The sequence below is a fragment of the Giraffa tippelskirchi genome, chromosome Y (assembly GCF_054371585.1).
Source record: "Giraffa tippelskirchi isolate mGirTip1 chromosome Y, T2T-mGirTip1v1.2.pri, whole genome shotgun sequence".
NCBI classification, from domain to species: Eukaryota; Metazoa; Chordata; class Mammalia; order Artiodactyla; family Giraffidae; genus Giraffa; species Giraffa tippelskirchi.
In genome coordinates this window covers 11212169-11230029 of record NC_137290.1, presented here as the reverse complement: position 1 = coordinate 11230029, position 17861 = coordinate 11212169, and the positions used below count along the sequence as shown (strand labels likewise).

The following is a 17861-nucleotide window of genomic DNA, read 5'->3' as shown; positions in this document are numbered from 1 at the left end:
CTAACTAAAACTTCTGAATGTGGATAAATACCATGCAGCCCCTAGAATGAGGCCAGTCTAAGGTCCCCCAAACCATGCACCAATATGCCATCCCACACCCACTGCAGTTATTACAGCATAATTTCTCCATTGCTTTGTTTTGAACTGGCGCTGAGAAAGACAGGTACCAGCCTGCCAGAGCCCCAAGGGTTCTTTGAAGTTTACAGAATAAGAAAGTAAGAAGACATGTTTCCAGTGTTTGCTGGGCTGCTTGTACAGAAAGCACCCAGAGAAGGCCAAGCCTTGCCTTCTGGAACTGTAGATGCTCCTCTGCAGAAGGGGCAAAGCGAGGGTGCAGATATTCAAATGCAAAAGTTGGCCCTGAGCAGGAGATCTCGTTCAGTGCACCTTGAAGGGGACATCCATAAACCCATGAACATTGACGTTCATCCTTTACCCTTTGCCCTCAAAAGAGATGCTGCTGTAGGGAGACAAGCTGTGGAGTGAGAACTCCATGTGGGACAGATCCATCACCCTCAGGCATGCCCACGTTGGAGCCATTGTATCTGGGGCAAGAGGACAACAAGGGAGGACAAACGCTGAACTCTCCCTACTCCCTTTGTGCCAGTCTGTCCTTTGCCCGATCCAGAGGTGGACGTGATTCCGGAAAGCAGCCATCTACTTGGAAAGGGCCACCCTAAGTGCTGACCAGTCCCTCGGTGAGCTCCGTATGCCCCAGGTGTTCCTATTGGCCCTTGGCCCACAGAGTAGCGACAAAGCCCCAGAAGAAGGTCCCTTGTGGTTGAAAACAGTCTGTGCTGAGACATTCAGCAAGGAAGGGACACTATTACCAGAGGGTTCATGAGAAAACGGTTATTTGTACACCTAGGCCTGATAGAGAGCCTTGGGCACAGAGCTTAAGCCTTCCTGGGAAAAGGGATATTAACCACCGAGCCATCATGGGACACAGAGCGCATGGCTGGGTAGGCTGGACCTTGCCTGTTTACCATCCCCACTCCCCTGACTTCTGCCCCTGCAGACTTTGTACCTAAACTGAGTTCCTGGAAAAAAAGAACAGAGTTCACATGAGCTCAAACAGATACGATGGGATCTGTTTTTGTTTGTCTCTCTGTTTCCTGGCAATTGATCTTTTCCCCTGGTCACTTTTGCCAGAAACTAATATCCTTACTGCCTTCCCACCCCCTCACTTTCTCCCTAGGCCACAGCCCCTCTATATACCTTACGCCCCCATCCCCTAAGATGTTACCTGGAACCCTAGCTCTGGGAAGCTGACTTTGAGCAAAGCTGAACTGTGCAGTCATACACACAAGGAGGCTATGTGGTTCATAGTGAGCTGAATGTTAAGGCTTTTTCCTTGTCCTGTACTCTTCAAGTATCTGATGATATCCAACAGGGACAATACCTGGGGCACCACCTTCCAACAAAATTGCGTCCCACTATTTTGATCTCTGGCCCTTGTTCACCAGACCCTTTCCATGAACATCCACATCTCCCTTGAAAAATTGACAGACCCACAGTTAATGGCCCCTCCTCTTCCTCCCCAACCCCCACCCCACAGGAAGTACTGTGTCCCCTGACACAACCCAACATATGACTTAACCCCCTCTACAACTCTCCATGGTCTGGTAATTCCCATGCGGTAAACTGAGAATCCTACGCGGAGCTGAAGTATTTATCCTGAGGACCTGTCCAAACAATGCACAGACACATACAGTTGATGCTTTTTATTTATCCTTCGGAATTATTTCAGGTTTACTTGTGTCTCCCTCTCGATCCGTTTCACCACCAGACCGCTCTGCATTACTTTCCTGTCCGAGAGAACTAGCTGGCCATTGATCTTCATGTGAAGCACCTTCATAGGTTTCCTATTTTAGGTAAAGGGGGGCACTCCTTCATAAGTTTCTCAAGATCGGGGGGGTCCTTTCAAAACAGACACAGACACAGATATGTAAACCTATCCTCTCTGAACTACACTAAAGACAGCTTTAATCTTTCAAGTCAATTCCCAGGAGGGAGAGTCTGTGAACTTTTACATTTCCTCTCTAGGCACATACTAAAAACCACGTACCCCAGTCTTCACCGTAGAACTATTTACAAGAGCTAGGACATGGAAGCAACCTATATGTCCATCGGCAGATGAAGGGATAAGGAAGTTGGGGTACATATACACAATGGGATGTTACTCAGCCCTAAAAAAGAATACATCAAACTCAATTCTTATGAGTTGGAATGAACATGGAGCCTATTATACAGAGTGAAGTTAAGTCAGAAAGAGAAAAAACAAATACTGCATGTTAACACAAATATACGGAGTTTAGGACCGTGTAGGTGGTACTGAACATCCAACATGCAGGACAGCAAATAAGACACAGACATATAAAGAACAGACTTTGGGCTCAGTGGTAGAACGTGAGGCTGGGTTAATTTGAGAAAATAGCCCTGAAACCTTTACATTACCTTAGGCAAAATAGATGACCAGCACAAATTTGATGCATGAAGCAAGGCAAACAAAGTCATGTTGTGGGACAACCCAGAAAGACGGGTAGGGGAGGGCGGTGGGTGGTGGGTTCAGCATTTGGGGGGGACACGTGTATACACGTGTATACGGGTGATTCGTGTTGGCCAATGTATGGCGAAAACCGCCGTGGTTTTGTAAAGTAATCATCCTCCAGTTGAAATAAGTAAGTTAAAAGACTATTCTCCAGAATCCTGCACAGTGGTCAGTATTCTCAGAATGAGGGTGGCAGGTGAAAAAGATGCAGAAGAAAATAAAAACAAGTGTGATGATCAAAATGGAATCAAATGATGGTCAGTGGGGAACAGCCTAGCAGAAAGGAGACTCACAGACCTTTGTGGAAAGGGGACTTCAATAGTAGGTGGCCCCCAACTTAAGAGAAGCCTGAGGGTACACTTGTTGGCCATGGAATGGCAGTTCAGAGATGTGCAGCTGAGTCAGATATAAATTGGAGTGAGTTTGCCCTGACCAGGCCACTTCATCTACCTCAAGCTTCTCTACTTAGAACCCATTTTTCACTACAGTTCTCTACTCCTGCTGTCTCTTGCTGATTCCCTCATTCCCTGGTGGTACTCTGCATTCCACGGAGTCTCACTTTCTCCACAAGTGAAATAAATGACCCAAGTTTCTGGAAAACAGTTAATGCCAGTGCCCAGCCCCTGGGCTCCTCACCTCTCGTCCTCCCAGTACCTCTCGTGGGGGAGCCTTCCTCCTCATATAGTACCACACGGGATTGGGCCACAGATCCTTTATGATGATCTGCCAGGGCAATGAGCAAGGTCAGCACAGGGCTGGCCAGACCCTGAGCCCTCCCGTGCACCGCCAAGAACTCCAACATACATCACCAATTCTGGCCCAGTGGCCACGTGGGACCCTACCTCAGCAATCCGGTCAGATCCTGTGAAATTGTGGTCAAAGAACCAGTTGAAGAAGTTAACGCTGCTGTTGTGGTGCCTGCGGCTGTATGCCTTACGTTCAAATCCCTGGTTCCAGTGAATTGGGGTGGAATGAGATGCGCGGTATCCTGCAGGAAAAGGGAGTATGGGAGAAAGACCTAAGTCATTTTCCAATTCAACCTACACTTTTCTGCCCCCCACCCCATCCAAGGAGCTGCCTCTTACCGGTGACATTAATGAGATATTCCTTAACAATCACTTCATTCTGGAAATACCTATTCTTCCGGAAGAACAATGTGATCTTGCAGTGATGAGTGGGATGCCTGAGTTCCTCCACCTGCCAGGACAAAGTGTGGGGAGTGGGGTAGGGGTGGGTGGGTGTGAAACCTCTTTACAGAAGAGCTGTCCTTTCCTGTTTTCAGGGGTAAATCATGTCCTCTCCCCTCCCCAGTCACCATTCCTCCACAATTATCAGTGTCCCCTGCCTGACCTTCAAGTTGGTCATGAAGTGAAGCATGTCTTCATCTTGGTCAGCCATCATAGCTGACATCTGGGGATGGTTCATAAACTGCTGTAGGTCAAGGAGCCTCCAGATGCTAGAGGAAAAAAGTGCTGGAAGGACAAATCTAGCCTAAAGAGTAGAATGGCACTGCCTGACTTCAACTTGCTACGAGTTAACTCGTCACATTTCTGTTGACGCAGACTGTATGAAGGCATGACAAGCCCCAAGGCTGTGCCTATGAACGCACTACCATAAGAGGGTCTGTTCCTAACAGGAAAGGCCCTAAGCTCCATCTCAGCCTCCTAAAAGTTAGCTTACTTCTGGAAAACAAGCACTCCGAGGTACAAGCAGCATGAGCATTTGCACATCCCAACCTCATCCCCAAATTCACTCAGCTTTTCAGAGAAGACCTGGATCCCAGACAAGCCTTTTCTCTGAGGAGTCCCTGGTGCTAATGACAATTCTGATTGGGACCTCTGCAAGTAAAGCCCAAGTAGCAATTTGTGCTAACCAGAACAGCAAGGACAGCCCACCTAATATCAGGAACAGATACATAGAACGGTAACCAATATCCACGATCTGTAAACCGCTTCTGCAATAGCCCAGGTTAAAAAAAAAAAAATCCACAAGCACCACACCAAGGATACAACTTTGACCCAGAAGCCACAAATTCCCTGGATGATGGCACTTCTGTGCTCTAGATGCAGCTTCCGCCTCTGGCAGTTCTTGTGTTTCAGGCGAGCGTGGGCCCTTTGGGCTTGCTTATTCACGGGTTCCAGCTCGGCTTGCAGGGCCTTGAGCGCCTCCAGTGCGGGCCGGTCACTCGGGGCTCCGGGGCTTATATATTCCTGGCCCTGCTTCTCCGAGGACACCTGCTCTTGCTCCTCGTAGGCCACCAGCTCCACCTCCTCCATGACGTCTAACGCCAGCAGCTGGAACTCCTGCCCGATTCCCGCCACCTCGCCCTCCTCCAGGGCCGCACCTTCCTCCGCCGCCTCCACCCAGAAGAGTGCGGCCTCCTCGCCTGCGGCCTGCATCGCCTCTGCCGCCCCCACCGGGCTGGTAGGCCCCAGGGTCCCTCCCTCCTGAAGACCCGGACTCACAACTAAGACCCCGGATCCCGGGGTGCTGCCGCCTTCCTCTGGCCCCGTCTCACTCTCCATGGTGTTCTGGCCGTAGCCCAGAGCCGCGAAGAAGCTGCACGTGAGGGCACAGCGGGCGGCCGGCACAGCCCGCCCACCGGCCGCAGTCTACGTGGCACAACCAACTGGCTACTTGCCCACAGCCAATGAGCAGGGAAAGGGAGACAGTCATGCGCAGAGCCGTGTGCCACCACGCACGCACAATATGGCGGCGGGAAGGGGCTGAACTCTACCCCCTGACCTCTAGACCTCATCACAGAACCAATCAAATGGAGTCGAAAGGGCTTGGCTCACGGGACACGCCCCTTGGAATTCTGGGCACTCTCTCAGCACGTGACCCAGGGGCCCAACTTGGCTCAGCGCACAGTGCGCCGGTCCAGGCAAGCCGTTTGCCTGACCAACAGTGCACATGTGCCAGCCCAGCGACTGGGCGAGCCAGGCCAGCTGGAGGCGAAGGCAAGGAACTTGAACCTGACGCCGCAACCATCCTCAAGCTTGAAATTGCCTCTGGGGCGGCGGGCGACTCCGTGTGCTCAGGGATCCACACAGGTGAGACGGGGTTCCTGGGTACCTCAGGGACACAGGTGCTCACCTTAGATCTGAACTGCAAGCCACGGGCAGGGTGTGGGAGGCGGGCTTACCGCTGACCTCACCGAAGTTCACCGCCTGCAGAGTCCATCCCTAAACTTGTGCCTTAGGCTTGAGCAGTGTCAGGAATGCAGTCATCCTCTCCTCAGAGGATGAAGCAGCGCACTTTCCTCAGCTCGCTGTTCGGGCCCCACAATGCAGCCCCAAGCCAAACCACCCTGGAGCCCCTGGCTTGCGGTCTGTCAGCTCTTGGCCTTTCCCCCGGCCCACGGCTTAGAGCAGGCACCCCGGTGGCTAAGGATGTGCTCCTGCGGATGCACTTCCCAGAGCAGCAGAGCTCCTCCTGGAAGTGTTTCAAGGGGACCAAAGTGCTCCTCCTGACCATTGCTTACTCCCTTCCTCTCGGCTGCATAGCTAACATGGGCACACTCACGTTAAGTGCCTGGATAGATGCAACACTCACACTCTGCCTCCTAGGATGTCTGGTGTTTCACACTGAGCACCTGTCTTAGGCCACACACACACACACACACACACACACACACAAACAGGTGCCACAAGCACACACGTGTACACACACACATTTGATGCACAGGGACACAAATGCAAACAGGTGTTTCAGAGACTGAAGAACCAGTGGTTCACATGAAATGCAGAGATTTCCTTATTTCTCATAGGAAAATGTTCGTTCTGATCATCAGATGTGAAATATAGAGAAGCCCAACTTTCATGAAGGAGAATTAATGCCTAGATTTTGGTGCAGGTAATATAGAGAACTCCATATTCCATGGTGGACAGTCATTGTTTTATATATGAGAAATACAAGGAATGAAGTATTTCACGAAGAAACAGTGGTGCCCAGAATTTCATTTATGAAATAGAGAGAATTCCAATTCCATGTTGGTTCCCCATATCTTAATTACATACTTCATGTCAGTAAAATTTCATTGAGATTTTCACATAGGAAATGTGTACAATTTCAGAGTTCTGATGCAAGAAAGGATGTGCTCAACTTTTCATATCTGAAATATGTAGAATTCCCCATTCATGTAGGAAAAATGCACAGATATCCATAGGTAAAACAGACAAGATTCCAAATATGATGAAGAAACTTATACAAATAGATTTTCAAACATGAAGTACATATCTCCTATTTCACATAGAAAAATGTGCCCCCATGTTCTCACGTGTGAGATAGAGAAAATTACATATTTTATACAGAAAAATCATCTTTCAGGTTTTCATCTTCACGAAGCAGGGCATGCAAAGCAAGTGCTCTGGAAGAACCCAGAAAAATAGCGTAGGAAGGGATGGGAGAGGCTCCAGGATGGGCGGGACGTCTATATACTTATGGCTTATTAATGTTGACCCACGGAAGAAGCCATCACGATATTGTATGGTAATTAACCCCCAGTTAAAATTTAAGAAAAAGTTACAGTTTGAGAAAAGTGAAAGTACAAGGGGACTCGACTCGGCTCTGTAGTGACCTAACTGTGAAGGAAATCCAAAAATGACGGGATATATGTACAGCTAAAATGGATTCACTTGGACATACGTACAGCAGAAACTAAAGCAACATTGTAATGCGACTATAGCCCAATAATAATTGTTTCAATCATATTCATGTCAAGTATAATTCTAGCAGTGAATAAATAAATGGTAGCCTCATTTGCAATGTATGTCCAAGGGGACATTATTCTAAGTTAAATATTTCAGTTAGAGGAAGACGAAACCTTTTTCATCACATGACATTGTGAAGTTGAAATCCCTGCATTATAGAAACAGAGTAGACTGTGGTCCTCGGGCTACTGGAAATGGCCCGTGATGGTCCAGGTTATCAACTTTTAGTCACAGGTTGAATAAGCTCATCAAGGAAGATACTGTAATAGAGGCAGGATGGAAAACTGAGCTGCAGGCCTCAGCCCAAGACCTTTAGTGCAGTTAGAAACCCCAACACCACCAACAAAAAGCCTCTCAGCAGAGTGTAGTGAGAGATATATTACAGCCTTCCCACAGAGCCCTCTAGGCCCTCGGGCCTTGGGCTGGGGAATGAACTGTGGAGCTTGGGGACAGGCTGTGTCTTGTAGAGTCCCAGAGCCCTTGCTGGAGCCACTGACTGGCCTGGCCCAGGTTTCAAAGCAATGGCCAACGTGTTCCATCCCCACCTCCATGACCGAATGGTTGTGGCAATCTCCATGGGTCACAGTCTACAGGACCCAGCTTTCCATCTGGGTAGACTGAGGAGGCTGAGGGCCAGCTACATGCTGGGTACCTGGCTCGCTCATTGAAGGTGGCTGGGCAGTGTATGGGGGCCTTGGTAAGAGGAAGGCACAGAGAACTGAGAAATGCCTCTTCCGGCTGGGACTGAGCACTGCTGGAAGTAACAAGAGTGGGTGCTAGACGAATGCTCCACAACTAGGATAACCGGCCTGCACAGGGACCCCTCCCCCTCCCAACCAGGACCGTGGAGGGTGAAAGTCAAGCTTGGGACCTTTCCTTTCGGGAAACAGGGAATAGGGAATAATATTTGCTTCCCTCGAGGATTACAGGAACACAGTTAGCTGACCACCACCTCGCTTCAAGAGCACACGATCTGACAGCAAGAAGTTTGCAACAGCTAATCACACCCCTCCCTCACCTTTCTTATACGTAGCCTTTGCTGAACACTTTGAGGGAGTGTTTTGGTTTTTTTTTTTTCTTTTTTCCATTGGCTTAGGCTTTTATTCTTTTTTCATGCAAGCATTTAAATTTATGAGCACTTCTAGACATGCATCTCATGAATTCTGATATGCTGTTTTTATTATCACTCTCTTAAAATATTTTCGAAGCTTTCTTTTTATTTTTTACCTCTTTTTAAAAATGGATGTCAATTGGAGGCTAATTACTTGACAGTATTGTGGTGGCTTTTGCCATATATTCACATGAAAGAGCCCTGGGTGTACATGCGTTTCACATCCTGACCCTCCCGCGTCCCTCCCCATCCCATCCCTCAGGGTCATTCATTCCAGTGCTCCAGCCCTGAGCACCCTGTCTTATGCATCGCACCTGGACTGGCGATCTATTTCACATACTATACATGTTTCCGTGCTATTCTCTCAAATCATCCCACCCTCGCCTTTTTCCACAGAGTCCAGCAGTCTGTTGTTTACATCTGTGTCTCTTTTGCTGTCTCGCATATAGGGCCATCGTTATCATCTTTCTAAATTCCATATATGTGTGTTAATATCATGTATCGGTGTTTTATCTTTCTGGCTTACGTCGCTCTGTATAATAGGCTCCAGTTTCATCCACCTCATTAGAGCTGATTCCAATGCATTCTTTTTAATGGCTGAGTAAAATTCCGTTGTGTGTATGGATCAGAGCTTTCTTCTCCATTCGTCTGCCGATGGACATCTAGGTTGCTTCCGTGTGCTAGCTATTGTAAACACTGCTGCGATGAACACTGGGGTACACGAGTCTCTTTCGGCTCTGGTTTCCCCGGTGTGTATGTCCAGCAGCAGGATTGCTGAGTTGTATGGCCGTTCTAGACCCAGTTTTTTAAGAAATCTTCAGGTTTCTTTGTCACTGGATGCTCTGGACCTTCGGGTGAGAAAGAAGCTGTAGTTGGGAGTCACCCAGGCTGTGTAACCAAAGCACTCCTGGCTGGTTCGCCCATTTGGCTAGGACATTGAGTGACGTGGATGAACTATGCAGTCCATATCCCTGTTGGGTTCTTCCAGGCAGCTGGTCTAGCTCCTCAATTTGTTATTTTCAATAAGGATTTACGGAGGACTTCCTATGGCCCCTGCACTGTGCATAGATTGCCCTGGAAGGTTGATACTGTTATCAAACCCATTGTCCGGAGGAAGAAACGGAGGCTCAGAGAGGTAGTCCACTCGTTCACAGTCACACAACTAGTAGAAGCAGAGGAGCAGGATCTGAATTCACCTCCTTTGGGCTCCGGTATCCAAGCAAGTGTGGTCATGCTTGTCGTTCTTGTGTCCAACCTTTAGTTCCCAACTGCACCAGCCCTGAGATCCAGGAATTAAACCACACTTGGTTTTTAGGTTCTTTCCATTTGAGCCCTGGAGGAGGTGGATATAGTTCACTCCTGATCCTGCTGGGCTGTTTGTGGCTCTTGGCCTTTTAAGATTTTCTCTTCCATGATCCCACTCATGGTAAGCATTGCTCTAGAATGAAGACAATACAGAGTCGATGGGGATTTCCTCTTTTCATAATTGTAGGGTAACAGATTATTTACGTTCAGATGGATGATGCTCACTTCTGGGAGCAGGAAACATAAATAGGTTAAATGAAATTATTGTTAGAAATAGACTTTTGCCCATTTTTGCTTGTATATGTAGGAAACTCCTGCTGTTTTATCGTTTTTCCTTTTGCTTGAGACATGGAAATGTGTGCCTTTCCTCTGGACTCAGTTACAAGTAGAAAAACAGTAGAAGCACAATGGTGGTTGACTCTGCTTCAGGGCAGGAAGCCAGATGGGGGCTGGGCAGCTGGGTCACCTGGAGACAGTGCTCCCCCAACCGAAATGGGCCAGAAGTTCTCAGCCCCAGCCAGCCTTGCAGGCCTGTGACCCAGAATGGCCAGGTCTCCCGCCTTTTCCGGCAAGCCTAACATCTTAATTTCTGTGTGAAACTTCAGGATTTCTGAGTTGGCCAGCGTATTCTAAGTTAAAAGCAACAAATAACGAAAGATTGGAAAGCATTGGGTCAAACCATTGCTTCCTTAATAACACGTTTGCTCGCCCCATGTGGCTTGTGGGCTGTGAGTTTGCATCCGCTGCTTTAAGGCTTGGCTTACTTCTTTGAGTCCTGGACACAAAGAGTAAAAGACTTAATGCTTTGGGAATTTGTGGGAAGAGTCCTAGCGGTGACTCAAGAGCCCATGTCTCTGGTCTCGCCTCTCTGTCTTGGTTTTCTATGTGTCCCAGGACAAGGGATTTCTCAGGCCCTCTTTTTTTTTCCTAATCTGTAAAATGGAAGCAGAAGCTGGAATCAAGATTGCCGGGAGAAATATGAATAACTTCAGATATCCAGAACTAAAAAGCCTCTTGGTGAAAGTGAAAGAGGAGAGTGAAAATGTTGGCTTAAAGCTCAGCATTCAGAAAACTAAGTTCATGGCATCCGGTCACGTCACTTCATGGCAAATAGATGGGGAAACAGTGGCTGACTTTATTTTTCTGGGCTCCAAGATCACTGGAGATGCTGATTGCAGCCATGTAATTAAAAGACGCTTACTCCTTGAAAGGAAAGTTATGACCAAGCTAGACAGCATATTAAAAAGCAGAGACATTACTTTGTCAACAAAGGTCCATCTAGTTGAGGCTATGGCTTTTCCAGTTGTCATGTGTGGATGTGAGAGTTGGACTGTACAGAAAGCTGAGCGCTGAAGAATTGATGGTTTTGAACTGTGGTGTTGGAGGAGACTCTTGAGAGTCCCTTGGGCTGTAAGGAGATCCAGCCAGTCCATCCTAAAGGAGATCAGTCCTGTGTGTTCATTGGAAGGACTGATGTTGTAGCTGAAACTCCAATCCTTTGGCCACCTGATGCGAAGAGCTGACTCATTAGAAAAGACCCTGATGTTGGGAGAGATTGAGGGCGGGAGGAGAAGGGGACAACAGAGGATGAGATGGTTGGATGGCATCACTGACTCAACAGAGATGAGTTTGAGTGGACTCCGGGAGATGGTGGTGGACAGGGAGGCCTGGCGTGCTGTCGTTCATGTGGTCACAAAGAGTTGGACACGACTGAGTGACTGAACTCAACTGAAATGAACTGAACTGAAAATGGATCAGTTTTAACAAATCCTGTGTAGCGTTCCCTTCCATCCCTCCCATTCTATGTGTCCCAGTTAGTTACCCATGCTGCCAAGATTAGGCTCTGGATAGATTAGAAGTTCACATGGTTTGGTCCCATGTCATCTTTGAATGTCAGTAACTGAAACCCTCTCCAGGCAAGTTCCATTTATCACCTGTAGTCAGCTGCAACTTAAGTCTACTGCTAATCCCACCAGGCCAGTGTGATGCAACATGGTTTTTTTTTTTTTTATTTTAGCATTGAGCGTGGTAAATATTTGCGGTTTTCTGGTCCTGCTCTTTTTTTCTGTGAGTATGCGACATCTTGTTGTTGTTGTTGTTGTTGTTGTTGTTTTAATTTAGGCATAAATGAAATCTCAGAAGATGTTTATATGACTGTCGGGCCTGGCGATTCAAGGCATTCTGAGAAGTCAGATAGTAGCGGAAGTAACTCTATCGGTGATGAGGAGCAGAGGTCCAAGAATGAGCCAGAAGATGCTGAAGACAAAGAGGTGGCTCAGATGGTCAAAGAGCCATCTGCTATCAAAAAAAAAAAAATGCCCAAAGTGCCAAATCCCGTGGAGATGGAAGAGGAGCTGAAAGCAGGTCACCAGTCTGTGAAAAAGTGGACTCAAGATCAGTCAAGGAGAAGATGAGCCCCAGCTTGAGAAGGACTTTTCAGACAAAGCAAAAAACCCTTTCCTCCTCCCACAAAGGATAAGCTGAAGGGAAAAGGTGAGACTGACTCCCCAAGAGTGCATTTGGGCCTGGATTCTGATTCAGAGAGCAGACTTGTCATAGATTTAGAAGAAGACCTTTCTCCGCTGGAGGGTCGAAACACTAGGAAGGAACCCAAAGAACCATCTCCCAAGCAGGAGGGTAAGTGACTGTACCAGTTTCTGGTTTCTTGATTTGGTTTTAGGATGTCACCTTGCCATTTGTAGTATCACACGTCATGTCGCCCTCAGACGTCATGAAGTGTGGCACAACCAAGCTCGGATTAGCTCCAAGTCCCCTAGCTAGTTACTGAGCAGGACAAGGACTTGAGCTGGCCCTGCCTACCATTTACCTCCTTGATACCCAATGTGGTTGATTTTGAGCACAGGAGAAGAAGTCTCTTAGAAAGTAATAGCTGCTTCTAGCAGTCAGGTCATTGTGAACCTAAGCAGTTTTGTTTCCAATATGTTCACTTACATGCCTCACATGGTTATCAATGTTAAAACATTGTACAGGGCTGATATTGATAAAAGCGTTCAGTTCAAAGACCTTGATGAGTTTCTTCTCCCTTACCTCTCCTCACACTGCCCAGGCATTTCAAAATACATTTTCTCACTCGAGTATAAGACTTCCCGAGTGGGTGGCACCAGACTGCTGAGTTCTTCTTTAGGCCTGTAGAAGTTCAAGGGGCATTGTAGGATGCACACCTGAGCCCGTATTCTGCCATATTTGCATTTACCTGACATGGGCCCGAGGCTTCTCAACCTTGGCGCTATTAGCTTTTTATGCTGGATAATTCTTTGTCCTGTGTACTGAGGCATGTTTAGCAGTATCCCTGGTCTTTACCAACTGGATGTCAGTAGCATCTACCCAGCGGTGGCCTTCAAAAGTGTCTTGACAAAGCTAAATCTCCCCTAGTTGTGAACTGCTGCCTGAGTCTTAGCAGTTCCCCCGTTGCTGTTGTTAGGGACTGAACCAGCAGAGGCTTCTCTCAAACCTGCCACACGCCAGGCATGTTGGCAGACACCACAGTGGAACATAGGAATGACTTGAAAGATATTCGGTCCATTGGCGAAGCAGTCAGCAAATTTCTCAGCTGGCTTGGCAGGTGTGTGTTGATATGCCCAAGAAAGATAAGAATTAATTAAGGCCCAGGAGAAACATGGCCTAAGGACAAATTGGATATTGTAGCCATAAAACCTCTTGTACTTTGTGAGTTACATACACGGATAGCCAGGCTTAATCATGTAGCTCAGTGGTCAAGAATCTGCCTGCCAATGCAGGGGTCGCAAATTTGATGCTCGTGTCGGGAAGATCTCCTGGAGAAGGAAATGGAAACCTACTCCAGTAGTCTTGCCTGGAGACTTCGTGGACAGAGGAATCTGGTGGGCTGTATAATCCATGGGGTCACAAAAGAGCTGGACACGGCTTAGTGACAAAACAGACAACACACAGCTTCTGACAGGACCCATCTACAAGTTGTGTGTCCCCTGGGGTTTTCTTAGTCTTGCTGCTTAAAGCAGGAGGGGGGATGAGTTTTGAGCTTTTTTCCTCCGTGTTTGTATCATTGGGAACTGTTCCAGAACCTCAGTTCCTGCAGTTCATTGAGAGAGGATGGAATATCTCTCCGTGATACAGGGCAGGAAGAGAGAGAGCAGTTGGGTTAGTCAGGAAGGGTGGATCACCACCCCATTCCTTAAAATTCTGAATGGCATCTGAAACATCCAATTCTGTGTGGATTGGGGTTTGAGGGACCACTTCTGATGCTGTAGAAAGCAACAGGAGTAGCATTTATTCCATGAAGTTTGTGGAATTCTTGGGTCCCAGATGGCAGTGTTCCTATGAATGATACATTTATACTATTCTTCTCTTTCTGAAGTAGATTGTTCATTTGGTTGTGGGTTTTTTCACTGCTTCCGGAAAGGATTTCAGATATACTGACAAAATGGATATCAAGACAGTGAGAAAGATGAAAATGTCAATGTATGGCAAAAACTACTACAATATTGTAAAGTAATTAGCCCCCAACTAAAATAAATAACTTTATTTGAAAAAAAAAGAAAGATGAAAATAGAATAGTGAGAGATCTGGAGAAACTTTGCATACAGAAATAACTATTTCGGCCTTCAGAATTAGCAAAGTCAGTCTTCCATTTTGGCCCCGAGCTTGCTGGCAGTCAGAGGGAAAAGGGAAAAACATATGAGTGCTTTCAAAGAGCTCATGTTTCCCCCGTAAATAGAAAACACTCCAGTTGATCAAATGAAGCTGAGCTTTTCCTCTGACTGGTGTCTGAAGGAAGTTTCTCTAGGATCCTCTGAGTGTGGTGGGACGTTTATGCAAAGGGTGATTCTGAAACAGTAAGTCAGTCAGAGGAACTTCACAGAGGTTGAAATCCAGAGCCACCTGAGGATGATTTCGGTCTTGAAGAATCGACTTCATGTCAGACTCTGCAGTTGAGCATCTTTTCAAAGGTGTGCTTTCACTTACGAGTTTATTAAGTGACGGGTGTTTTGGAGAGTGCTTGGTGACCTCCAAGTGATCTTTAGTTAGGAGTGCAGCTTATACACAGAATCTGAATCCTCAGATCGAAAGATGGCTTTTCTAGCTAGAGATCCCAGAGCAGAGGCTAAGGGAGCTCGCTTCAGGACCGTGACTCCACTTACCTGTGTCATATAAGTCATTTCCAGCCTTCTCTTCAAAAGTCCTGTTTTAATGTACAAGACAGCAACCTAAGTCTGATGTAAGTGGGCTAGTTGGGTGGGGTCGCTTTTGCAATGTTGACCTTTAAGAAATTCACTTCTTTTTGAGACTACAGGTGAGTATATACTCCCAAATTTTAGGACAAATGGAATTCTCCACGGCCTTTCCTCTCCCTCCCCACTGCCCCAGTAAACCATCCATATCCTTTAGAAATTAAAACGTTTTAGTTTCTAAGTGAAACCCCCCCAAGAGTGCGTCAAGCCCGGAAAGTTTTCGGATTGCATACTCCTGTTTTTTTTTTTGTTGTTGTTTGTTTGTTTGTTTTTTAATTTGGAGAAGAGTTCCAATGGGACTCTTTCAGGGCAGTAACCACTCTACAAAGCCAGCTGCTTGCTTTTGCAAGATGAGAGAGAGAAAGGACTTTTTTGTGGTTGCCCTTTGCCCAAAGAGGTATCAGACTAGCTAATCAACAAGGACAGGGTATTTTTTAATCACATGGCAGAAAAGAGAGGCGCTGAAGTTCCTTTTGCAGGTTAGAAGCCTTGCCTGTGGGATCTCTGCCTTTTAGAAGGGCCAAGCTCAAAGCCGTTTCTGCCCATGGAAGTGGAAGGGGCAGTGGCTGTGACCGATATCTGAAAGGTTGTCCTGGGCAAGGATGGGGTTTCCTCACTCTAGGTAGAGATCTTCTCCCAGCCCCACCCTGTGTTCTGACCCAGGACTTTGGCTGAATTCTTCCCCAGAGGAGCAAGAGGGCCACTCAGTTTTGTAACCACGAAGACACTCCCACCCCCAGGCAGAAAGGTCAGCCTGTCAGCACTGTTCTCCTTTCACACTCCTTGGTTTTCCCAGAGCCACAGTTAACTGAAAATTTCCCCTAAAATAATCAAGAACTCATGTCTTTTCTGGGTAACAGAAATCTAAAATGACAGGCATGGAGTTTTGCAGCGGAAGCATGCTGAGCCCCTAAAAAAGGTGTCATTAAGGGCTTCCTTGGTGGCTCAGATAGTAAAGAGTCTGCGTGCAATCTTGGAGGCCCAGGTTTCTTTCCCTGGGTCGGGAAGATCCCCTGGGGAAGGAAATGGCAACCCACTGCAGTTTTCTTGCCTGGGAAATCCCATGGACAGAGTGGCCTGGTGGGCTACAGTCCATGAGGTAGCAGAAGAGTTGGACATGACTGAGCGACCTCACTTTCAGTCCTTATTTAACAGAGTCTGATGTCCAGGCACATCGTTTGAGATCAAGGATGCTGACTTGCATCCGTGTTTTTTGTGTGAACCCGAGAGAATCCTCTCTGGGGGTGCGTGTTCATCTCCCCAGTGCCTGGGGCCCCTGCAGTCGTAACGGACCCCGTCCCCTTACCTTTCCTTTCAGGAAATAGGGAATCGGGAATAATATTTGCTTCCCTCGAGGATTACAGGAACACAGTTAGCTGACCACCACCTTACCTCAAGAACACAAGATGGGACAGCAAGAAGTTTGCAACAGCTAATCACAACCCTTCCTCACCTTTCCTAAATGTAGTCTGTGCTGAAAGCTTTGAGGGAGTTCTGTTTTTGTTTTTGTTTTTTTCCATTGGTTTAGGCTTTTATTCTTTTTTAATACAAGCATTTAAAATTATGAGCCCTTGTAGACATGCATCTCATGAATTCTGATATACTGTGTTTTTATTATCACTCTGTTAAAATATTTTCTAAGCTTGCTTTTTTACCTCTTTTTTAAAATTTGTATTAATTGGAGGCTAATTACTTTACAATATTGTGGTGGCTTTTGCCATATATTCACATGAAACAGCCCTGGGTGTACATGCATTCCCCATCCTGACCCTCCATCCCACCTCCCTCCCCATCCTATCCCTCAAGGTCATTCATCCCAGTGCACCATCCTTGAGCACCCTGTCTCATGCATCGAACCTGGTCTGGCGATCTATTTCACATTATATACGTGTTTCAATGCTATTCTCTCAAATCATCCCACCTTCGCCTTTTTCTGCAGAGTCCAGCAGTCTGTTCTTTGCATCTGTGTCTCTTCTGCTGTCTCGCATATAGGGTCATCGTTATCATCTTTCTAAAGTCCATATATATGCGTTAATGTGATGTATTTGTGTTTTATCTTTCTGGCTTGCTTTGCTCTGTGTAATAGGCTCCAGTTTCATCCACCTCATTAGAACTGATTCTAAGGCATTCGTTTTAATGGCTGAGTAATATTCCATTGGGTGTATGGATCACAGCTTTCTTCTCTGTTCATCTGCCGATGGACATCTAGGTTGCTTCCATGTGCTAGCTATTGTAAACAGTGCTGCGGTGAACATTGGGGTACACGAGTCCCTTTCAGTTATGGTTTCCTCAGTGTGTATGTCCAGCAGTGGGATTGCCGGGTCGTATGGCAGTTCTATTTCCAGTTTTTTAAGAAATCTTCACGTTGTTCAAGGAGAGATAAGAAAGCCTTCCTCAGCGATCAGTGCAAAGAAATAGAGGAAAACAACAGAATGGAAAAGACTAGAGATCTCTTCAAGAAAATTATAGGTACCAAGGGAACATTTCATGCAGAGATGGGCTCGATCAAGGACAGAAATGGTGTGGACCTAACAGAAGCAGAAGATAGTAAGAAGAGGTGGCAAGAATACACAGAAGAACTGTACAAATCAGATCTTCACGACCCAGATAATCACGATGGTGTGATCACTCACCCAGAGCCAGACATCCTGGAATGTGAAGTCAAGTGGGCCTTAGAAAGCATCACTACGAACAAAGCTAGTGGAGGTGATGGAATTCCAGTGGAGCTATTTCAAATCCTGAAAGATGATGCTGTGAAAGTGCTGCACTCGATATGCCAGCAAATCTGGAAAACTCAGCAGTGTCCACAGGACTGGAAAAGGTCAGTTTTCGTTCCAATGCCAAAGAAAGGCAATGCCAAAAAATGCTCAGACTACTGCACAGTTGCACTCATCTCACACGCTAGTAAAGTAATGCTCAAAATTCTCCAAGCCAGGCTTCAGAAATACGTGAAC

At 46.9% G+C, this 17861-nt stretch overlaps 2 protein-coding genes across 3 annotated transcripts in view; one reads left to right on the top strand and one right to left on the bottom strand.

Moving 5' to 3' along the window:
* Window positions 1-17861, top strand: part of LOC145537700 (uncharacterized) — a 73048-nt gene that overhangs the window by 33695 nt on the left and 21492 nt on the right.
* On the bottom strand, window positions 1710-5255 carry LOC145537784 (testis-specific Y-encoded protein 3-like). 2 transcript variants are annotated; one of them, XM_081568600.1, is made up of 6 exons: window positions 4561-5255; window positions 3902-3979; window positions 3637-3748; window positions 3394-3539; window positions 3188-3274; window positions 1710-1920 (listed from the first exon to the last, which is right to left on the bottom strand). In XM_081568600.1, exons 1-6 carry the CDS (start codon window positions 5074-5076, stop codon window positions 1855-1857), a joined length of 1005 nt encoding a protein of 334 aa, XP_081424726.1. In that variant the 5' UTR covers window positions 5077-5255; the 3' UTR covers window positions 1710-1854. The 2 variants fall into 2 exon arrangements, with proteins under 2 accessions (XP_081424726.1, XP_081424725.1); XM_081568599.1 differs by having other exon boundaries at window positions 1710-1865.

What these genes read in the sequence shown, in the direction of transcription:
- LOC145537784 (XM_081568599.1), bottom strand. Translation starts at nt 5,076, where the DNA reads ATGGAGAGTGAGACGGGGCCAGAGGAAGGCGGCAGCACCCCGGGATCC. An exon ending in GTGGCTTCTGGGTCAAAGTT is followed by an intron (nt 3,980 to 4,560) that starts GTATCCTTGGTG and finishes GACCTACAGCAG; the next exon opens with TTTATGAACCATCCCCAGAT. An exon ending in AGGTACTGGGAGGACGAGAG is followed by an intron (nt 1,866 to 3,187) that starts GTGAGGAGCCCA and finishes TACCTAAAATAG; the next exon opens with GAAACCTATGAAGGTGCTTC.